Raw genomic sequence first — 20,923 nt, 5'->3', positions numbered from 1 at the left:
GAGCCTGGACTCACTGACAGGGTCAGCCAGGGCCAAATGGCAGATTTTCACTCCTCTGCCTCTTCCTTTCTTCTGGGTCCTGACCTTGACCCAAACTGTTACCAAGACACCCACCAGCTGCCCCTCCTGGGCTTAGGTTCTGTCCCAGAGATCAACCCTGGGTCCCTCTCACTGCCTTCTAGGTCTGGAGAAGGACTTGTAGACACCCTGAGCACCAACATGCTTCTAGGTTTTCCTTTCTCCATATGTGGTTTGAAATAAGAGCTCTGCTGAACCCCAAAACGTGTCTAAGGTAGCCAAATACTGCCTGTTCTGGTTTTCACCAAGACTATATGTGTAAACACACACACACACACACACACACACACACACACACACACACAATTCTTTCAAAATAAGGGTATTTTTTCCCCCTTATTTTTGGGCTCTTTAGGCACCTGCTTGTTCTAATCATTGGGAGAACTGGCACTGAGGTTGCAGCCTAAACAAGGTTGACAGAACATTCCATGGGACTTCACTTCATCATCCAGTATCTGATGTATATAATTTCCTGACTATTGTGCTTGTTTGGGCTGCAAAACTCACTGTGTTAGGGAGTATGTGATTAGCAGAGGGCCTAAAAACATTATCTTCTTAAAAAATTAATTATTTTAAGCATATTTATTTGTTTCAAGAGAGACAGAGGCAGTGCAAGATGGGGAGGAGCAGAGAGAGAGGGAGAGAGAGAGAATCCCAAGCAGGCTCCGTGCTGCCGGTGCAGGGCCCAACGTGGGGCTTGAACTCATGAAACCACAAGATTGTGACCTGAGCTGAAACCAAGAGTCAGACACTTCACGAGCTGAGCCTCCCAGGCGCCCCTAAAAGCGTTATCTTATGCTGTGGCACATGCATTTCAAGGCCTCAAGCCAAAGAAGATGATGCCTCAGCTTTCTAGGCATCAGAAAGCTGAAAGGAGAGCATCGTCGGAAACTTTCTAGGTGAGTCTGGAACCATGTGGTGTTTGCAGATGTCTACCCCTCCCCACTCAGGAAGCCCCTTCTCCCAAGAACCCCCTGGTCCCCTCACAGCCACCATTTCTTATTCCCAAAGAATGGCCTCTTTAGAGATTCTTTCAGAATTCCCCCCTAAAATATTGGTTTTATGCTGCTGGTGCCCATAGGTCTGTTCTCAACCCCTTTCCCTCAGGTGTGGGTCTGAAGATCCAGGAATTTGCTCCTAGGAAAACTTAGGACCCTGTGTGGGGGCGGGGCTGAGCTCACCTGGTTGGGTCCCGTCTGTGTGCACTCTGCGTTCTTGTGACAGCCACCGTTGTTCTCCAAACATGGGTTGATTTCTTTAAAACAAAAAGCCAGAACCTGGCATGAAAATCCAGCCTCCTTTTCCAATCAAGACATCTTGAGGAACCAGGCAGGATGGCTAACTGGACAAGGGGAGCAGGTGTCAAAGTGTGATTCAGTTTTGTGACAGCTCTGTGGCAGAAGTAAGCCAGCGGGGAAGGTACCAGATGTGGCTTCTCAGAATCAGCTCCTGTGGGCTGGGGCTGTGCCAGCAGGGGCCTCATCTGTGGGCTTGCTTCTGTCCCGCTATTGAGTGAATATGAGCATTTGCAGCCAGGGACTTGAAACAACAGAATCTTGGATCCAATCCAACATGCTAGGAAGGAAGAGAGTTAGGAATGAAACAGTCGCTTGTAACTCTCATCATAAAATTGGTTCAGCAGATTCTAAATTTAGAAGGACATTTTGATGAGGACCAGGATATTTGCTTGGTGTTAAAGCATCTCCCTATTGGTGGCTTATTAGTAGCAATGGGGGAGAAAGTAACTGTACAGTGGAGAAATCAGACAACACCTTGACTGCATGGTCAAAATTAACGTCACAAAAGAGAGGCAGCTGGAAATCGTGAGCCTCCTGTGTGATAGCCTGAGAAGGATGCGATATCACTCCTGTGATATCGAGTCTAGAATGCACAGTCTCAATATAATCATGAAAAAACATCAGACAAACCCCAAAGGAAGGACATGCTATGAAAAAAAGTTGGGGTGGTGGCCTATATTCTTCCAAAATGTCAATGTCATAAATGACAAAGCAAGGCTGGGGAGCCATCCCTGATTTGAGGAGACTAACACATAGCAGCTCAATACGATGCCCACCCCTAAACTACTTCCTGCACTTAAGGAAAAAAGCCAGAACAGTATGTAATTGGGTCAGGGGACAAAATTAGAATACAAATGGTAATTAGACAAAAGTAGTATATTAATGGTAAATTTGGGGCACCTGGGTGGCTCAGTCAGTTAAACGTCTGGCTCTTGATTTCAGCTCAGGTCATGAGTTCACGGCTGTGAGATCAAGCCCTGCCTCAGGCTCTGCATTGAGCACGGAGCCTTCTTAGAATTCTCTATCCCTTCCCCTGCTTTCTCTCTCTCTCTCTCTCAAAATAAATAAACATTTAAAACAATAGTAAATTGACTGAAGTTGGTAACTGCAGTGGCTATGTAAGAACTTATCCTCATTCTCAGATATGCCCAAGTATTTAAGGATAACGGGAATATGAAAAAAGTCTACTCTCAAATGGTTTAGGAAAAAGAGGCACATATATAAAGAGAACAAATGATAATGCAAGTGAAGCAAGATGTTTGCAATAGTGAATCCAGGTAAAGAGCGAGTGGGTCTTCTTTTATACTATTCTTGCAATACTTTGGTGTGAATGTATTTTTTTACAACTAAAATGTTAAAAGTCAGACAGCATACGATGGCATACCTTTAATAGTAGAACAGTGTATAGCCATTAAGATAATGATTTGGAGAAACACTTACTTTCTGGGAGTGCTGTTCTTTTGTATTGCTAAGCATAGTAAGTATTATGTATCATAAGACAGAACTGTTGTTTAAACAAGTAGGTGCATCCATAGCAAATGAAGTGATACGACCATAGGAGAGTGGTTATTTCTAGAATCCACCCCCCCCAACATATATGCATTCTCTAATTTATCTACAGTGAGAATGTGTTATTGTATAAGAAAGGAACTAATAAATGTTACAAAATTCAGTCGGCACCATCATGCTTAATTGGAAAAAGTGTCTCCTTTTTTTTCCTTCCCAAGCGATTTTTGGACATCACACACCTTCATACCCCTGTGGTCACCTTTACACACCTCATACGTTCCTGCACAGACTGTTCCAACAGTGGCACGTCCTAATAATAGGATCACTTACCGGGGCTCTGACCGTAAAGCCACTGCCACCGGACAGGTGAAGGATGGTACCCACCTAGACACACGATGCCGTCGCCTGTATAGCCTGCCTTGCACACACACACCCGGCTTCCTGGAGTGGTTCTTTTACAGTCAGCCTTGGCAGAGCAACCTCCATTGCTGGTCTCACAGGCATTGATGGCTACAGAAGGGAGACGCGACACAGAGCCCAGCCGGGGAGAGAGGGGGGAAAAAAAAACAGTGATGCATTCTTTACTTGCGTGAGAAATGGAAGCTACTTCAAAATGCCAAAATGGGCACTGGATTAAGTACGGATAATTCAAAAGAACGCAGAGCATCGGATGTCTTCACTGGTGGATTCTACCAAACATTTAAAGAAGAATAAATACCAATTTTCCCAAGCTCTTCCAAAAACTAGAAGAGGAGAGAAGAATTCCCAGTTCACTTTATGAGGCCTGATACCAAAACCAGACAGAGCCATCTCAAGGAAACTCTATACATCAATATCCCTCACAGGTATAAACACAAAGATCCTCAAGAAAATACTTGTCAATCAAATTCGGCAAGAAGAATAATACACCATAACTAAGTGGGACTTATGCAGGAGTGCAAGGTGGTTTAACATTTAAAAATCAGTTAATGTACTACAGTCTATCAATTGAATTAAAGACAAATCCACTTGTTCCTTCCTCAATAGAAGGAACAAAAGCATTTGATAATATTCAATATCTTTAATAATAAAAGCTCAACAGGCAAAGAATATAAGGAAACTTCCTCAACCTGATAAAGGGCGTCTATGTATGGAATAGAACTGGGGGTCCAGAAATAAACCCATACATCCAAAGTCAATTGATTTTCCACAAAGGTGCCAAGACATTTCAATGGGGGAGAGAAGAGTCTTTTCAATGAATGATATGGAGACATATGGATATTCACCCACAGAAGAAGAATTTGGACTTCAACCTCACAACATGTACACAAAGTGGATCAAGACCTAGATCCACTTGGAGTCCCACGGTGTGATTTTGGACAAGCTGCTCAGTGAATCTGAACCTTGGGGTCCACCTGTTGAGGTTTGTTTGCAGGTTTGGAGACTCCCATCTGGTAACATACATGAAAGTGTTACAGAAATGTGGGTTGCTCTCCTATAACCCTGCTTTTGCTATTTCCTAAAAACAGAGGGCAAGAAAAATATTCCAGTTATTTGCTCCTCCCAGCTGTTTTCACGGGCATACTGTGCACATCTTACCGCAGGAAACATCTGGGACCAGGGTCAGGGTGCCTGCACGCTGGGAGAACCCCCTGGGGTAAGACGGTCTAGAAGACAGGTTGGTATGTTCATTGTTCACCACAACCTGGACTGAAGGCTGTCTGGACAAGGTGCTCGAGAGAAATATGATGCTAAGCGTTTCCAGTTTTCTAGCACCAAATATGTGGTGGTCACCTTAAGAGTATTAGATCCCATTTACCGAGTGCTCTGTGCAAAGGCTGTTCTAAGCACCTCACCGTTATTAATCTCGTTCTCACCAAAAGGTCCAGGGAGGGAGATTCTCTTACTGACCACAACTTACAGATGGGAAAATGATGCAAAGAGCAGTCAAGCAACTTTCCCAAGGTAATACAAGCTATAAGAACTTAGACTCAAACCCGGGAGAGTCTGGTGTGGGGCTGTTTTAAATTCTGCCTCATTCTGCCATTGCACAGAGAGGTTGTTTGGTCCCCAAACCACTCTGCAAGGGACACAGTTTTATGTTCACTTTATAAGTGAGCTAAGGGGGCTCAAAGCAAATAAGAGACCCATCCAAAGCTGTGTGGGTAGTAGGAGGAAGAACCAGGACTCGGGTCCCTGTCTGTCCCATTCCAGAGTCCCCATGCCTGGGTCACATGCTAGGTCAATCAAGCTGGTGTTTTCAAAGTTCCCCAGGTGACTTCAGTTGTGGTCAAGGCTGTGAACGGCTGTTTGGAGAAGAGAACAGGTACGATTGTCCCATGCATTCCTAACCCAACACACGCCCCAACCGCTAACAGCAGTTTTCTCGCCCAGGGGGCCTGGTCGGCTGCCCTGTTACATCCAGGGCAGGAGCAGTGGTTGGTGGTGGCAGAATGGTACAGTCTGCAGGACTTGTGCCACCCTTGTAACCCCCAGCGGTCCCTTCCTCGCTTGCCTGTGCAGACTGTTCCATTCCCTTGGAATCCTGCTGCACATCTGCATGAGGCCGTCCCGTCCTGATTGAGAAGGCAGCTGCAACAAGAAATGGCAAGCGCTGTTTGTGGGGAAAGAATACAGAACATCCACCCACTGTGTCCCCAGCGTTCTGGCTCCTGCCCCCTGCTTCACTCAGAGGTCTTGCCTAAGGCTCAGAAGGAGAGTCCCTGCCCAGCACGGCTCTGGACAGGCGGCCGAAACTGCAGAGAGTACATGGGTGGGCATCGGCCCGGGATAAGGAGGACAGCCAGCAATCTTTAGAGGGCCACTTATGTCCTCGGAGCCGTGCTTCCCACATTACTTCTCATAACCTACACGCTATCCAGTAGCCCTAACCCGTAGATGTTATTATTCCCATTTATGAACGGAGAAACTGGGGCTTAGAAGCGTAATTGACTCCAGGTCATGCACACAATGAAAATGACAGAGGCTGATCTGAATTCAGGTCTAAGTCCAGTTACTGGGCCAATTAGTTAAGCCATCACGCCCCTCTGGGAGTTCGGAGTATGACGTTGAAGTATGAATACATAAGGCTTCGCTGTGAATGGGGAGTAAGGTTTGACGGCAGTCAGGGGCACTGGGCTCCCTTGGCGTCTATGAAAGGGCCCCTGTGGCTTGAACTGGGGGCAGCAGCTGGCTTTTTTGCCGATATGCCAGGTAACTCAGGTGGCAGCTTGTTTCGAAGGCTGGATGTGGCAAGTTGATGGTGGCCTTTTCAGAGAGATTTTTCCTTTCATACTTAAATTCATCATAAGTCTTCAGAAAGGGTCTCAGGAAGCTATTACCCCAAAGACAGGGCCTGACATGGACACTCCTAGAAAAGAACCCTCTTTGCATCCCTTCCAGAGAAAAGCTCAGCGGTACGTACTTGGCGCTGGTGTGGCATATCCCATTGCAGTCGTCTTTGGTGATCTCTGCAAAAGAGAACCAAATGCTGGCTCAGTCCTTTCTTACTAAACCTAACTCGGGAGCTTTCTTTGAGTACTTACTGCCCAGAAAAGATTTAATTCCTCAGAAGTAATGATATGCATCACGTGAGCTACGTAAAACTGTATGAGCTTATAAATCCTTGTTTTGCCTTGGCTGCCAGGAAGCTCAGCACCAAATCTGAAGGCTGAATATACTGATGGAGTGTCTACTGTATGCCAGGCTGCGAGGAGAGTAAAACACAGTATCCTCCATCAGGGTCTGGAGGTTGATGCATGTTCCTCTCTGGGGCCTGATTTTTCTACTCTTATTTCTATTTCCTGTGTTCTTTATTCTTTCTAGTTTTTCATCATTTTATTATGGAGTGAAATAAACAAGCAAAGCTTAATTATAACTAATATTAAAAGGCTTTTTTTCCTTTTTTCAAAAAAGATTATATTTTGGGGGTGCCAGGGTGGCTCAGTTGGTTAAGTGTCCAACTTCAGCTCAGATCATGATCTCACGGTTTGTGAGTTCAAGCCCCACATCGGGCTCTGTGCTGACAGCTCAGGGACTGGAACCTGCTTCAGATTCTGTGTCTCCCTCTCTCTCTGGCCCTCCCCCGCTCACGCTCTCTCTCTCTCTCTCTCAAAAATAAACATTAAAATTTTTCTTTTTAAATTTTATTTTTAAGTAATCTCTGCACCCAACATGGGGCTTGAAGTCACAACCCTGAGATCAAGAGTTGCTTGCTCTATGAATGAGCTAGCCCGGCACCCCATCCCCCCTTCTTTTGTATTTGCAAAAATAGCCCAGGGACAGGCATATAGCAAGGTACCTATTATCTATTAGCTGAATTAATTCCTAAAATTCCTGGAATAGCATGGGCTTTCGCTCTTGGATGCTCAGTTACCAGATATTTCTCAGCAGGGGAGGATCCAGAAAGAAATCATTAGCAATGAAGAAAGAGTACCCTTTGGGGAGGATGCCCACGTTAACAGCCGTTGGGATAGAATCTTATTAGAGCTGGCCGAGTCACACAGAAGGTCCTGCAGCGGAGACCTGACTGCAAAAGATGTCTGTTTTGTGTCAGGCGGAATCTTGACAGGCTCCAAGGTGCTAAATGGGTACAATGCAATTTTGTGCTGTTATGGATGCTCTTCCTTGAGCCTGGAAGTCTGTGATCTCTCCATTCTCTGTCTACTGAAATCCCAGTCATCTTTTAGGTCCTCCTCTCTGAAACATGCTCTAAACCTTTGAGCCAACTTCAGTTAATAGGGGTGGCTACACGGCGTGCTCTTTTGAGACGGAGGTGGCACCCCTCTCTGGCCTCAGTGATGCCTGCCAGGCGCTTGGGAGTGGGGAGTTTGCACGTGAACAGAGGAGTTTTCTTCCTGGCTCCAGTCTAGAGGCTCTTTCCTCTGTGCTCTCATACTACTATTTTTTGAACACTCTTGACCACTTATTTCCATTTCTAGGCCGGAAGCTGCGTGCGCACGATGTGCACTGAGACCCGGCTGGAAAACTGGGTGGGTGCCAGTCGGCGAATAGCCTTGTACTCTACCCTGCTAAGGTGTGTCCCTTGGAGGCAATGAACTTTCTCCTGGAGGCAATGAAGAGTCATAGCAGGTTGTCAAGTCCTGGGGAGGGGGTGGGAATAATGGTCTTACCTATTGCTATGGCGGGGGTGGGGGCAGATGTTTGTGTCACCTCACCCCTCAAATCCATATGTGGAAACCTAATCTCCAGGGTGAAGGTGTTGGGGCTTGGGCCTTTGGAGATGGTTAGGTCATAAGCGTGCTCATGAACGGGATTAGTGCCCTTATAAAAGAGACCCCAGAAAGCACCCTTGCCTCTTCTGCCGTGTGAGGACGTGAGAAACCAGCAGCTGGCAACCCAGGAAAGGGTTCTCACCAGAGCCCGATGGCACCTGGTCTCAGACTTCCAGCCGTCAGAACTGAGAGAGACGTTTCTGTGGCTTATAAGACATCTCGTCTATCACACTTGTTATAGCAGCCTGAACTAAGACACCTGTGTTCTGGAAAGTTCTCTCTGGCAGCCATGTGGAGGATGGAGTGGAGGAAGCTAGGACAGGAGGCACAGGGACAGACCCCAAGCCTCTCACTGAGAGGATGAGCCACAGGATGGGATGTGGATGTTAGAATAATGCAGACATGCTGGCCAGGGAGGCATGAAGGCCAGGTGGGTGGTTTCTAGATTGGGGGGGGGGGGCAGGTGGGGTGGGCTGGTCTTTTCTCCCAGGAGGGAGAGCAGGAAGAGGAGTGAGTCTGGAGGGCTGTCCTTGGGGCACATTAAACATCAGCACAGTGTGGTGTGGCTAGGGGAGATGGGCCTGTTCAGATCCTGTTGTGGGAAAATAAAAATAAACGCATATAACCTCTGCAGGACAGCTCAGCAAAAAGTAGCAAACACTCCCTCCAAAAGTGCAACTTCTTTTTTTTTTAATGTTTATTTTTAAGAGGTGGGGGGATGGGCAGAGAGAGAGAGGGGGACTGAAAATCCGAAGTGGGCCCCACACTGACAATAGTGAGCTCAGTGTGGGGCTCAAACTCACCTACTGTGAGATCATGACCTGAGCTGAAGTCAGATGCTTAACCAACCTAGCCACCCGGGCGCCCCCAAAGTGCCAACTTCTGATGCAGATATCCCATCTTTAGAAATATCAGAGGATGAATTAGACAAATGCAAAATGATGTATGTTCATGGCAGTGCTACGATGACAATCGAAAATTGGTTTGAGAAAGCATGCTTTTTCAAGCATATTGCATGAAAACTGAAAAATGGTATTTATCTATATTTATCCATGTGGAAAGCTATCCATTACATACTGTAAAATGAAAAAGTAGGCTGTAGGGGCACCTGGGTGGCTTAGTTGGTTAAGTGTCTGACTCTTGATTTTGGCTCAGGTCATGATCTCATGGTTTGTGGGATCGAGTTCTGTGTTGGGCTCTGTGCTGACAGTGTGGAGCCTGCTTGGGATTCTCTCTCTGCCCCTCCCCAACTTGTGCACGCACAATCTTTCCTTTCTCTCTCTCTCTTTCTCAAAATTAAATAAAAACTTAAAAAAAAAAAAAGAAAAAGTAGGCTGTAAAACTGTATGTAGAGTGCGGTCTCACACACAGATGTTTATACACCCAGAAAAAGAGTGGAAGGCCAGTAGGTCAAGTAAGACATTAGCGAGAGTTCTTTCCTGCTGTGGGAACGTGAGCAGTTCTGATCTACTTCTTTCTTCTTGTCTTTATTTTACAAACTTTTTGCAGCAAGTAGGAATTACTTGGATCGCCAAAGGAAGTAACAGAGGCGTCATTTCTATTTTAGGAAGAAAGAAATGTAGCTGCTACGACGCGAGGCTAAGAGCAGATCATAAGGACCGAGGGGCTCGCCCTTACCACTGTCACATGACACTCCTCGCCAGCCAACCTCACAGTCGCAGGAGCCGTCCCCCGAGGGTCCTTGGTTGCATCTCCCGTGGACACAAGAGCACGCTAAGTGGAAAAGTGCCCACAAATTGTTAGACCTCTGACCTGTGCTCAGGAGCTCATTTATCATTTACTATAAAGCGTCACTTCCTGTGAGAGGCATTTCATTCGCCAACCTGGTTCCAGGGGCTCATTGTCGTTAATGGAGGGCTGGATTCACAGGGAGGACGGGGGCACAGGAGACAGAATCGAATCAGGCCATGATCTGACACAGACCACGGTTGTGGGACTGGGAAGCACTGTAGGTTGCTGACCCGAGCAGGTTGAGAGTGTCCTCAGCTAAAGTCATCGGACGATTCAGGGCTGTGTGGGACAGCCTGGGCTGGGAGCACGTGTGTTCCCTAAGGTTTGTCCACTAGGTTTATATAACCCTGGTGTGGCGTTGCCTTCTTTAGTAACATAGAAATGCCAATTCCTTTATTACGCAGCAGTGTCATGAGCCTCTGAGAACTGGCTGGAAGCTTTGGATGCCTTCCCCCGAGAAAAGGTTTCAGCTTTGGGGCGTTGCTAGACTCCATGACCCCATGAATCACAGGTTAGGAAGTCCTGCACAAATGGAAACAGAAAACGCTTCCAAATGACAGAAAGGATCAGCGCTATAGTTCCAACTATATGGTATATGGTCCAATTATAATGATTCATTTATATATTGATTTTGGCTTGGACAGGCTACTGATAAAGCAGTGATAGCCACGTCCAATTTATGGTGTTTAGTGCAAGGTAGAAAAATTCCTTGCTTTCCCATCGTGGATTAAGAAACTCCTCCCAAGTGCGTGTGTGCGTGTGTCCCTGGGCACAAGGAAGTCAGGGTCAGAGGATGCAAACAGATGATGGTTTTTGTGAAAACAAAACAGCTTAAAGCAGGTGGCTTGCTAAAGGTGAATTAATAGAGTAATCTTTACATAGAGGACAGCAGGATTCAAGAGCAAGGCTTTGGAGCCAAGTAAGGTATGATTCAAATCTCGGTTCTGCCTCTCATCAGGTGTGACCCTGGGGGAAGCCATTCAACTCTGCCTTAATATACTCGTCTGTAAAATGGGTACCAGAACACCCAAGTATATAAGATTCCTGTGCAGACCAAATGAGAGACTGTGCAGGAACGGGCATTTCAGACTATCAAGCAATGTCCAAACCGAGAGGGTAACCAACATCCAGGCGCACAGACAAATACAGAAACGTGAGGTTGGTGGGAGAATGTCCGAGAACAGATTGGGGGTCGTTTGGTAGGTGCAGTTAGTGACTGGAAACGTTTGGAAACACTGTTCTGTGCATATCGCAGGACACGGACGTCCTTACAATTCCCTGATAGTAGGGGTGGGATTCTGGCCCGCCTGCCCAGACAGGCTGGCGACGGAGCGGCGAGGATCGGGCCCTGGCAGGTTTGGCGCGGCGCCCGGCGGGGTGGGGAGGAGGGTGCGCACCTTGGTCGCATTGGGGGCCGTACTTGCCCTCGGTGCAGGTCTCACAGGCCGTGCCCCCGAAGCCCTCTCCACACTCGCACACGCCCGTGCCGTTCAGCCCGTCCAAGCAGATCCCGTTTCCAAAGCAGACGTTCTCGGCTTTCCCTGGGCAGGGCTGGCACTGGGGGCCAAAGAAGCCGGCACAGCATTCTCTCGTCTGCAACCGGGGGGGACAAGGCTGGGCTTGGAGGGAGGCGGCCACACCTCCATCCCGGGTTTTGTCCGGAGCTCTGACAGTGCATGAGAGGTACCCTGAGCGGGGAGGAGCGGAAGGCAGGAAGGAGGGAAAGCAGAAAGGCCAGCGAGAGGCGGGGATGAAGACCAGTGGGAAAAGAGGGCATCAGGAATAGAGAAAAGAATAATGCAGGTGATGCAGGGGTGGAGGGGGATGTGTCAGCTGTGGTCACCATCCAGGACCCCGGGCCCCTCCCTGGTGTGCCTTATGTCGTCCCCACTGGTTCTGAGGGTGAGACGCCTTTGCAGGGGAAGCCTTCTGCATTTTATAAATGAATCTCTTGGAGTTAAGGGAAGCCCTCCTGGCTGTGTGCTTTTCTTACTTTTCTAAAATTTTTATTAAGGTTTTCATTTTAATTCCACTATAGCTAGCATATAATGTTATCGTAATTTCAGGTGTGCACTATAGTGATTGGACAATTCCATATATTACTCAGTGCTCCTCATGATGAGCGTCATCTTTAATCCCCATCGCCTCTGCCTCTTATTCTTGAGTTCGCCAAAACACAAATGTCTAGGTCACTCAGTGGTGGCCTCAATAAGCACAGTCACCATCTGTCACCAAACGATGCTACTGCATATTCCTAACTATAGTCCCTATGCTGTACTTTGCATCCTGTGTCTTATTTTATAACTGGGAGTTTGTACCTCATAGTCCCCTTCACCTATTTCATTCCCCACCCTCCGTGGCAACGGTGTTCTCTGTGTTTTAAGAGTCTATGTTTTTGGTTTGTTTCTTGGTTCCTTTGTTTTGTTTTTAGATTCCACCTGTAGAATTGTTGATTCACCTGTTGTACTGGTGAAAGGAATATAACATTGTATGTTCATTCTACTTCAGTAAGAAAGTAAATGCATGAGCATGGCTGTGTTCCAAGAAAACATTTCTGGATCCTGGAAAACAAAAACCAAAAAAGCCCACAAAAGCTCTGCAGCTTGAGGGCCAGACCACCTTGCTTTCTGTAGGATAGGCAGGGGCTATGCCTAGTCTTCTGGGAGAGAAGCAGGGCAGGAAGTTATAAAGACTTTTCCTGCAGATCCCAAAGCAACAGCACAGATGTACTTAGCTCTGGGGTTCGTTTTCTAAACAAGCAGGTGCACCTTCTCTTTCCCTTATTAGGGAGCTGGCTGTCTTCTCCATCCCTTTGCATGCAAGCACACTCACAGGGCATTTCACCCTGTTGCAACAATGAGATGGTCCTTCTAGCGTCTCAGTCCTTCTGTTTCTTCACCACACAATTGAATATTGCAGCTTTTACCTGTTTCCTGACTTACAGGGCTGGCCTGAGTTTTACTGTTAACCACCGCTACCTTGAATGACGATGACAACGGGAGTGGGGATGATGAGGAGGAAGAGGAGAGGCGGAAGGAATACATGTGAAGGCATCTGAAAAATATGACATATGATTACATTTCCCCATCTGCTGCAGGAATTGGAAGGGCGATTCAATCCTTATACTCACAATGACCGTTTTCATACAGCTTGGCTGGCACCCAATGAACACGGATCGCTTGCCCATGAAATAAAAGGTGTAGATACATCTCCTTGTCTCTTCGCCCTATGCAATAGAAACGATGTCAACGTTTTGGGGAAGAAGAAGTTCCAGTCCCTAGGAGAAAGTACGTGGGTGACATATCGCTGTTTCTCTGACTGAAATGTTCTGGAAAGGGAGGGGGTTGGTTTCTTGGAGCTGCTTTGTAAGAAAGGAGACACAAAATCACAATGTTGACTGCCAGAAGTGAAAGCAGGCAAAATCCAAATTAGGATACCTTAAGGTGGTACTCTGTAAAAAGAACTTTTGTCTAGAAAACTAACTCAGGAGAAGTTGTAGGAAAAGTTGTAAACTAGATAAAAATATCCTGTAATGTACCAGATTAAAACTCCAGTGAGAGAATCAGCATTGTTTTCATTATAAGTTTTCTTTCTTTCTTTCTTTCTTTCTTTCTTTCTTTCTTTCTTTCTTTCTTTCCTTCCTTCCTTCCTTCCTTCCTTCCTTCCTTCCTTCCTTCCTTCTTTCTTTCTTTTTCAGAGAGACAACGTGAGGGAGAGGGAGAGAGAGAATCCCAAGCATGCTCCATTGGGCATGGAAGGGCTTGATCTCATGATCCTAAGATCATGACCCGAACCAAAACCAAGAGTTGGATGCTTAACTGAGCCACCAAGGTGCCCCATCATTAAAAATTTTTATTCTCATGCTATGGAAGGTGCATAAGCATCTATTTTAAAAAAATGTTTTTATGTTTAGTTTTGAGAGAGACACACACACACACACACACACACACACACACACACAAAGGGTGGGTGGGGGAGGGCCAGAGAGAGGGAGACACAGAATCTGAAGCAGGCTCCAGGCTCTGAGCTGTCAGCACAGAGCTGGATGTAGGGCTCAAACCCACAAACTGTGAGATCATGACCTGAGCAGAAGTCGGACGCTTAACTGACTGAGCCACCCAGGCGCTCCCCATCTATTTTTTTTTTTTGGTAACGATTGGAACATTATCAGGAGTGGCTCTTCTAATAAATAGCTACAAGAAACATAGATTAGTAATCATTTCAAAGACATGTTTACTTCTCCCAAGTTTGCCATCTGTTTCTTAGAGGAAGTTGTAACTTCAACTAAAAGGAAACTCATCCAGATTAGATGTTGTTTGGATATACAGTCTGCCTTCTCTGATAAGATTTCTTGCTCTTATCCTCGACTGGCTTCTGGGATGTGAAAGATGTAGAAAGTGAAAAATCTCTTCCTGCATTGTGCATCGAATGATGTGAACCCCGGCTTCTATTTATGTACTAATTAAATTTTACTTTGGTCCAAAAAAAAAATGGATTCAAGACTTTAGAAAGATGCATGTAATATAAGAAGGTAAAATTAAATTAAAACGCAGGGATTAAAATACAGGGATGAGGGCAGAGAAAACGAGATATGCTTGAGGTTCATTTTCTAATTCGGACCGCCTAGGATCTGGAAACTATTTTATAAAAGAAGACAAAATACTTACTAGTGGTTTAGTTCCAGGTGGGCAGATTGGCAGCTGGGAACACTTCCCACATTTTCCCTTGGTAAAACACAGAGGCAAAGTGAACATTTCATGGTTATTGCTTTTACTGCAAAGTATTTTCCAGACCTTGAAGCTGACGGTATTAGCATATAGAATTGAAACTCAGAAAGATATTAGGGGAGCTCATCCGATCAGCTTCTTTCCCGTTCATTTAGATAAGCCCTTCAACTACTTGAGGTCTGGGATGTCTTAGCATTGCTTTCCTCTACTCTCTGATACTAATTATCCTCTTACCTCATTTACATCCCAATTCCTTTAACAACAGCCCTCCTTCACGGAAAACCCATTATTTAGTGAATTTGTCGAGATTCCCAGACTGAGAGGATGTGTCACACACGGTGCCCGGCCTTGGGAGCACGGGGAGCTGAGGGGTCAGTACGGAGCTGATAGATACTATTGTAAAATAATGAGCACTAGTTAGGAATGACAGAAAATTTTAAATGTGACCCATTCCTAGAACAGGAGGAGGTCAGTGTGACTAGTTCTTAACTTGGCTCGCACCAGACAGGATGGTGTGGTTGTTCAGGGTTCTGGCTCTGGGGCCAGACTGCCTGGATTTTAACTCCTTGTCTGCCACTTGCTAGCTCTGTGAACCTGGTGCATTACTTAGCCTCTCCGTGGCTCGTTTTCCCCATCTGCAAAATGGGGATAGTAATAGTACCTATTTTGTAGGGTATTGTGAGCATGGTACATGTAACATGTGTACTAACCTGTGTAAAACCATTAAAACCACATAGAATATGTGCAGTGCCTGGCACATAAGAAGCGCCCCCAAAACGTCAGCAGCTATTACTATCGAGAAAGATCCTACACTATCTCATGGACTGAAAAGTCTCCATTACTGCATCTTATGTTACACTGAAATAATCCACCTCTTTATTTTCTCTCCTCATAGACCAGGTTTGGCCAATATCTGCCATAGGTGGACCATAGCCCCCCTCTGAGCCTGCACTAGGCATGGCTTGTTTTCCCTTTGACGAAGACCATGGCTTGAGAATTCTGCTCAATACAACCCCCAGGCACGTTCCCAGGTACTCAAGGTATAATTTATTGCACCAGATTTTGAGTCCATTGGGGTAGGGATCATGTCTTATATACCTTTGTAGAGCCAAGCTCATTCTGCTTTTTTGTACATCAGAGATGCTCACTCAGTGTTTTTCAATTGAATTGAGATACCCTGATAGATGAAACTCATGCTTAACAAATTTATAAACAACTAAGCCAACAGTTGCATCATTGGCCTTGGATATAACTTACTTGTACAATCGTAGTGTCGTTGTTGTCACATCTATTCTTCTGAATTTCCAGAACTTTCCCCAAACCATGGATCACTCCCTTGTCAGTGGCTGCATTGGTGTAGTTTATTGGAGCCTCATTTACGTAGAGCTATAACCAAGAGGGTTAAATGTGAGTTTTAGTGTAGTGATTTCAAGGGAAATAGGGAAGATCGGGATTGGAGGCAACAATATCACAACAACCTAGGAGATATTCCAGTATTCACCTCGAAGGTAACACACTATAGTGGAAAAGACCCTCCTAAGGGAGGAGAGTCTAAGTAACAGTCTCGCACCTGGTACCAACTTGTGTGACAATGGGCCAATGGTTTTTCCTCTCTAAATCTCAACTTCCTTTTTTGTAAAAGGAAGAGGCTGTTCTAGAGAATCTCTAAGGTTTTACTCCACCTCTCACATTAGGTGGTTTATGACCATTTGAGGAATTCTGAATCATGATTGTTATGTTAGTGCCACTGGCAAAATGGCACCATGGACGTGCTCAGCTGTGCTGTGGACTGGTGGTCCTGGAGGTGTGAATGCCTTCCAAAACGAAGATGTGGAGAATGAGACTCATTGGCCTTTCAGCACATCTCTATGGTTAATTGGCAAGCAACCCTCACAAAGGCCAAGTGACAGGCACTTAAGAAAAAACGATAACTAGCATTTTTTTTAGTGTTTTTGTTTGTGAAAAGAGTTCCACTAGGTAGTATCATTTCCCAGTGTGTGGTGAATGCTCAGAGGTTCTTCATGAAAGGCTGCTAACTCCAATTCAACTTTGAGCTATAACTTGTTTTATTTTGATTTTTTTTAAAGAGAGGGTACCTTAATGATTGAGTAATACAAAACAAGGGAATCTACTAATTCGTTCATTAATGTAAATAATAAAACTGGAAACAAATGGTTCTTTAAAAATTGGTCTCTGTGTGTGTGTGTGTGTGTGTGGGTGTGTGTGTGAGTTGGGAGAAGGGGAAATCTTCAGTGCACTAAGAAAAAGTTAAGTTTGTAACCAATAAGGGCTTCAAAATGATTAATAACATCCCCAGACTCCCCACAGCAGCAATATTAAAATGATTCTTCCAAGTGCTGAAACTTGAACTCCCATGGAATGTTGAAGTCCCTTATGTTTATTTGAAGTCAGGTGACTTTCCACTGGGTGTTGAGGTAAATCACGGCCGAGCTCCACAGGTGTTCTAGCGTCTGTATAGATCTGTAAGACTAGCCGGGAACTTTACTGGTCGTGTCGAATGGTGGTTGCACCACAAACTTCCAGAATTCTGAGACACTGAATACTTTAAAAAATATCAAAATGGCAGAACTTCTGATGCTGTAATACTGTTGATTTGCATGAAAAAAGTCTGAATCATCTTCATGGTGAGATGTACTCAGGGAATTACAGGCTGCATTAAAATTTTTATTTGAGGGGCGCCTGGGTGGCTCAGTCGGTTAAGCGGCCGACTTTGGCTCATGTCATGATCTCGCGGTCCGTGAGTTCTAGCCCCACGTCGGGCTCTGTACTGACAGCTCAGAGGCTGGAGCCTACTTCAGATTCTGTGTCTCCCTCTCTCTGACCCTCCCCTGTTCATGCTCTGTCTCTCCCTGTCTCAAAAATAAATAAACGTTAAAAAAAAATTAAATAAAAAATAAAATTTTTATTTGAACACAACTTTACTTGATTAGAGAAATTTTTCCTACAACTCCGTTGTTCTAAGAGAAAGCAAATGAGTTATCAATAAAAGCAAAACCTTGACTGTAAGAGAACTATTTGTTTATTTTAGGATAAAGCCTCTATTGTAAGATTTCTCTAGATCAAAGAATTTCCGAGCAAATGGAAAATAACCGTGACAGAGTTGAAATTGCTCCAACTAAATGCATTAGAAAATTCGTCTTTCTGTGATGAAATAAGCAATGATACAGTTCGGTGTGCCTGGGTGGCTCAGTCGGTTAAGCATCCGACTTTGGCTCAGGTCATGATCTCACCGTTCATGGGTTCGAATCCCATGTTGGGCTTTCTGCTGTCAGCACAGAGCCCACTTCGGATCCTCTGTCCTTCTTTCTCTTGCCCCCCTCCACTTGCATACTCTCACAAACTCTCTCTCTCAGAAACAAATAAACATTTAAAAAAATGATATGGATAAAAACAAAAAAAGTTCTTTACCAATCAAAACTTGCTTAACGGGAAAAATAAGAAAATGTATCTAAAAGGATCTCTTCAAAGTTATTGTACAATAGGTGGGATTATTTACAGGAGTCAGAGGAGAATATTTGGAGTTAGATTATTCGGTAAGACTCAAGCTCTTTTTTTTTTTTTTTAACCCAAGCAGGTTAAAACAAAACACACACAAAAATTAACTTGTGGTTCAATGACAATACCATTGAGAGCAATGCTTTTAAGATTGCACTTTTTTATTTTTATTTTTTAAAGTTTATTTATTTTTGAGAGGGAGAGAGAGAGAGAGGGACAGTACAAGTAGGGGAGTGGCAGAGAGAGAGAGGGAGACACAGAATGCCAAGCAGGCTCCAGGCTCTGAGCTGTCAGCACAGAGCCTGATGCAGGGCTCGAACCCATGAACTGTTAGACCTGAACTCAAGTCAGATGTTTAACTGACTGAACCACCAGGTGCCCCAGGATTGCACTTTTTGAAAGGCTCCAGTAATATTATTGTTCAAAAATGTCTCTGATTAAACTTTCCTTTTCACAGAACACGTAGGTTATCTTAAACAATAATTTGTTTTTATTAGCTTTCCTTAGGAGAATTTATACTAGAATCACCCTGTGAGTTTCTCACTGAATTTTCATAAACTGATCTTCCTTGATGTTTGAAATATTTAAATAGAATTACACTTGAAGCACTTTATTTTTATTTTATTTTTTTAAATTAAATTTTTTTAAATGTTTATTTTTGAGAGAAAGAGACAGAGAGAGAGAGAGAGAGAGCAAGGGAGGGGCAGAGAGAGAGAGAGGGAGGGAGACAAAGAATCTGAAGTAGGTTCCAGGCTCCGAGCTGCCACCACAGAGCCCAATGCGGGGCTCGAACTCACAAACTGTGAGATCTTGACCTGAGCCACAGTTGGACATTTAACCAACTGAGCCACTCAGGAGCCCCTACACTTGAAATACTTCAAATGTTTAGTCTCATCAATTCTTTTTCATGAATCCTGAAGACTTTGAAATAATTAGGGGTTGTGTGAGGTAAATACTGAGCATCCGTGTGGGGGCAGTCGGTCCCAGGACCGCGGTCTGTGTGATCAGGCAATCATGACGTTACTCATTTGGCTGCTGGACCCCACATGTCACTTGGCCCCCTCAGCCAGTGCCATGTCCTGGGAGTTGGGGTTTGCTGCCATGTCCACTGTTATCTTAGAGAGTGCTCAGGGACTGTCTGTTGGGTTTGTTAGGAATCACTGTCAAAGGGCACCTGTGACTGCTGGAATTCAAATACCGTGATTAGTGAAGCCGCACTGATTGTCCCGAGGCTGGTAACAGGGAGTGTGTTGAAGCTTGACAGTCTGTTTTCTCTTTACGGTGGAACATAGGCAACTGTCCTTTGTGGATAAGGCAGAGGAAGCACTGGTGAGATTTGTTTCAACAAGGAAGTGATGATGGTGGATAGGCGCTAAGACCCTCATTCCTGTCATTCCTGTTGTTTTGTTTTTGTTTTTTGGTTTATATATTTATTTTGAGAGAGCTAGAGACAGCAGGAGCAGGGGAGGGGCAGAGAGAGAGGGAGAGAGAGAGAATCCCAAGCAGGCTCCATGCTGCCAGGGCAGAGCCTGAGGCGGGGCTCGAACCCACGAAACCCATGAGATCATGACCTGAGCCGAAACCAAGAGTCGGACGCTTAACCGACTGGGCTGCCCAGGCACCCCCTCCTTCCTGGGTGGTAAGTAAAAGGATCGCACCTGGTCGTCACGGAGGAAGAAGCCGACGAAGAAGGAAAAGCCCAGCATGGTCTCCCGGTGCATGCCGTTGTGCAGGTTGTTCTTCAGGAGTTTCTCCTCCAAGACCACGTGATACCTGAGCACGTCCTCCTCCTGGGCAACACACAGAACTGAGAGTCAACCCATAGGTCAGCCTGTCCCAGTCACTTGCCACGCACCGTGGGGATCACAAGAGCAACAGCTTGTTGAACTGCAAGTTTTTGCCAAGACATCATGAGGCGATAGATGTTAAATACTAAATCTGAGATGCAATACCTCGGACTTGGCCGGTCTTCATGTGGGATGGTCAGGAACTCCTGATGTGACCCTAAAACCCAGACTGAGATGATTTCTTTGAAGAGACGTGCTGTGAACAGAGGGTCCCCACACCCCAGCCTGCCTTTCGCCTCAGGGGCTATAAGAGGAGATTCGATGGGATGTTTTGAAGAACATGATCTGTGTGCCCTGCAGATAGGGTGACCTGTGGGACCAGGTTTTACTCAGAGCTGAGCAATCTCATGTCATAGCTGGCTGGCAGGGTGGAGGGGGGAGGAGGGTGGACAGGCCAGCACTCCCAGCGCTGGCTTGGGACAAGAGAGGATGTGGTCCTGTGGACCAGATGTGTGGTTCTCTGAGAGAACTGGAGCCTTAGGTCCTATCTTAGATGGGTGCTCACTGGGGCAGACAGGCTCCCCCTGGGGAAAAGCCGGAGGTGGGTTCTGGATGCTTAGGGTCCAAGGAGGAGATAAATGACTACAGCAGTAGGATGCATGCACACAGGTCAGGGGACAGCAGTCAGAGACCACTGGTGATGAGTGGGGTCTCCGAAGGACCCACCAAAGTGGGGAGAGGGTAGGAAGAGGGAGGGGGAGAGAGAGCACGCTTTGAAACCCTGACCTGGCCCAGAAACAGCAATGGCATCTCAAGATGGTACCAGTTAGGTAAGACCCTTCCTACCCTTTTCAGTTCTCCTCCTGAGAACCCCGAACCCACCCTCCACACTCTGCTTTTGTGATGTCGCAGTTGCGACCGCAGTCTACAGTGTTCCTTTGCCTGGGCTCCTGGTAGGTTCTGCCCGTAGAAAGTGCTAGAAGGAGACTGTGAGGCCTATTAGAACTGAAGGAGGGAGAAGGGATTTCCTCCTTCTGTTTGCT

The 20,923-nt window shown here is 45.7% G+C and overlaps 1 protein-coding gene across 1 annotated transcript in view; it reads right to left on the bottom strand.

Moving 5' to 3' along the window:
* STAB2 (stabilin 2) overlaps positions 1 to 20,923 on the bottom strand; it is a 163,632-nt gene that overhangs the window by 45,387 nt on the left and 97,322 nt on the right. The window contains exons 34-43 of the mRNA XM_042993052.1: positions 19,752 to 19,883; positions 15,835 to 15,963; positions 14,518 to 14,574; positions 12,981 to 13,076; positions 11,248 to 11,443; positions 9,737 to 9,832; positions 6,289 to 6,334; positions 5,380 to 5,456; positions 3,270 to 3,395; positions 1,260 to 1,333 (exon numbers count right to left, since the gene is read on the bottom strand). Of these exons, the coding sequence (XP_042848986.1) occupies positions 1,260 to 1,333; positions 3,270 to 3,395; positions 5,380 to 5,456; positions 6,289 to 6,334; positions 9,737 to 9,832; positions 11,248 to 11,443; positions 12,981 to 13,076; positions 14,518 to 14,574; positions 15,835 to 15,963; positions 19,752 to 19,883 (1,029 nt within the window). The remainder of the gene's footprint in view (positions 1 to 1,259; positions 1,334 to 3,269; positions 3,396 to 5,379; positions 5,457 to 6,288; positions 6,335 to 9,736; positions 9,833 to 11,247; positions 11,444 to 12,980; positions 13,077 to 14,517; positions 14,575 to 15,834; positions 15,964 to 19,751; positions 19,884 to 20,923) is intronic.

This window comes from Panthera tigris, chromosome B4 (assembly GCF_018350195.1).
Source record: "Panthera tigris isolate Pti1 chromosome B4, P.tigris_Pti1_mat1.1, whole genome shotgun sequence".
Taxonomy (NCBI): domain Eukaryota; kingdom Metazoa; phylum Chordata; class Mammalia; order Carnivora; family Felidae; genus Panthera; species Panthera tigris.
This window is presented reverse-complemented; position numbering and strand designations above follow the sequence as displayed.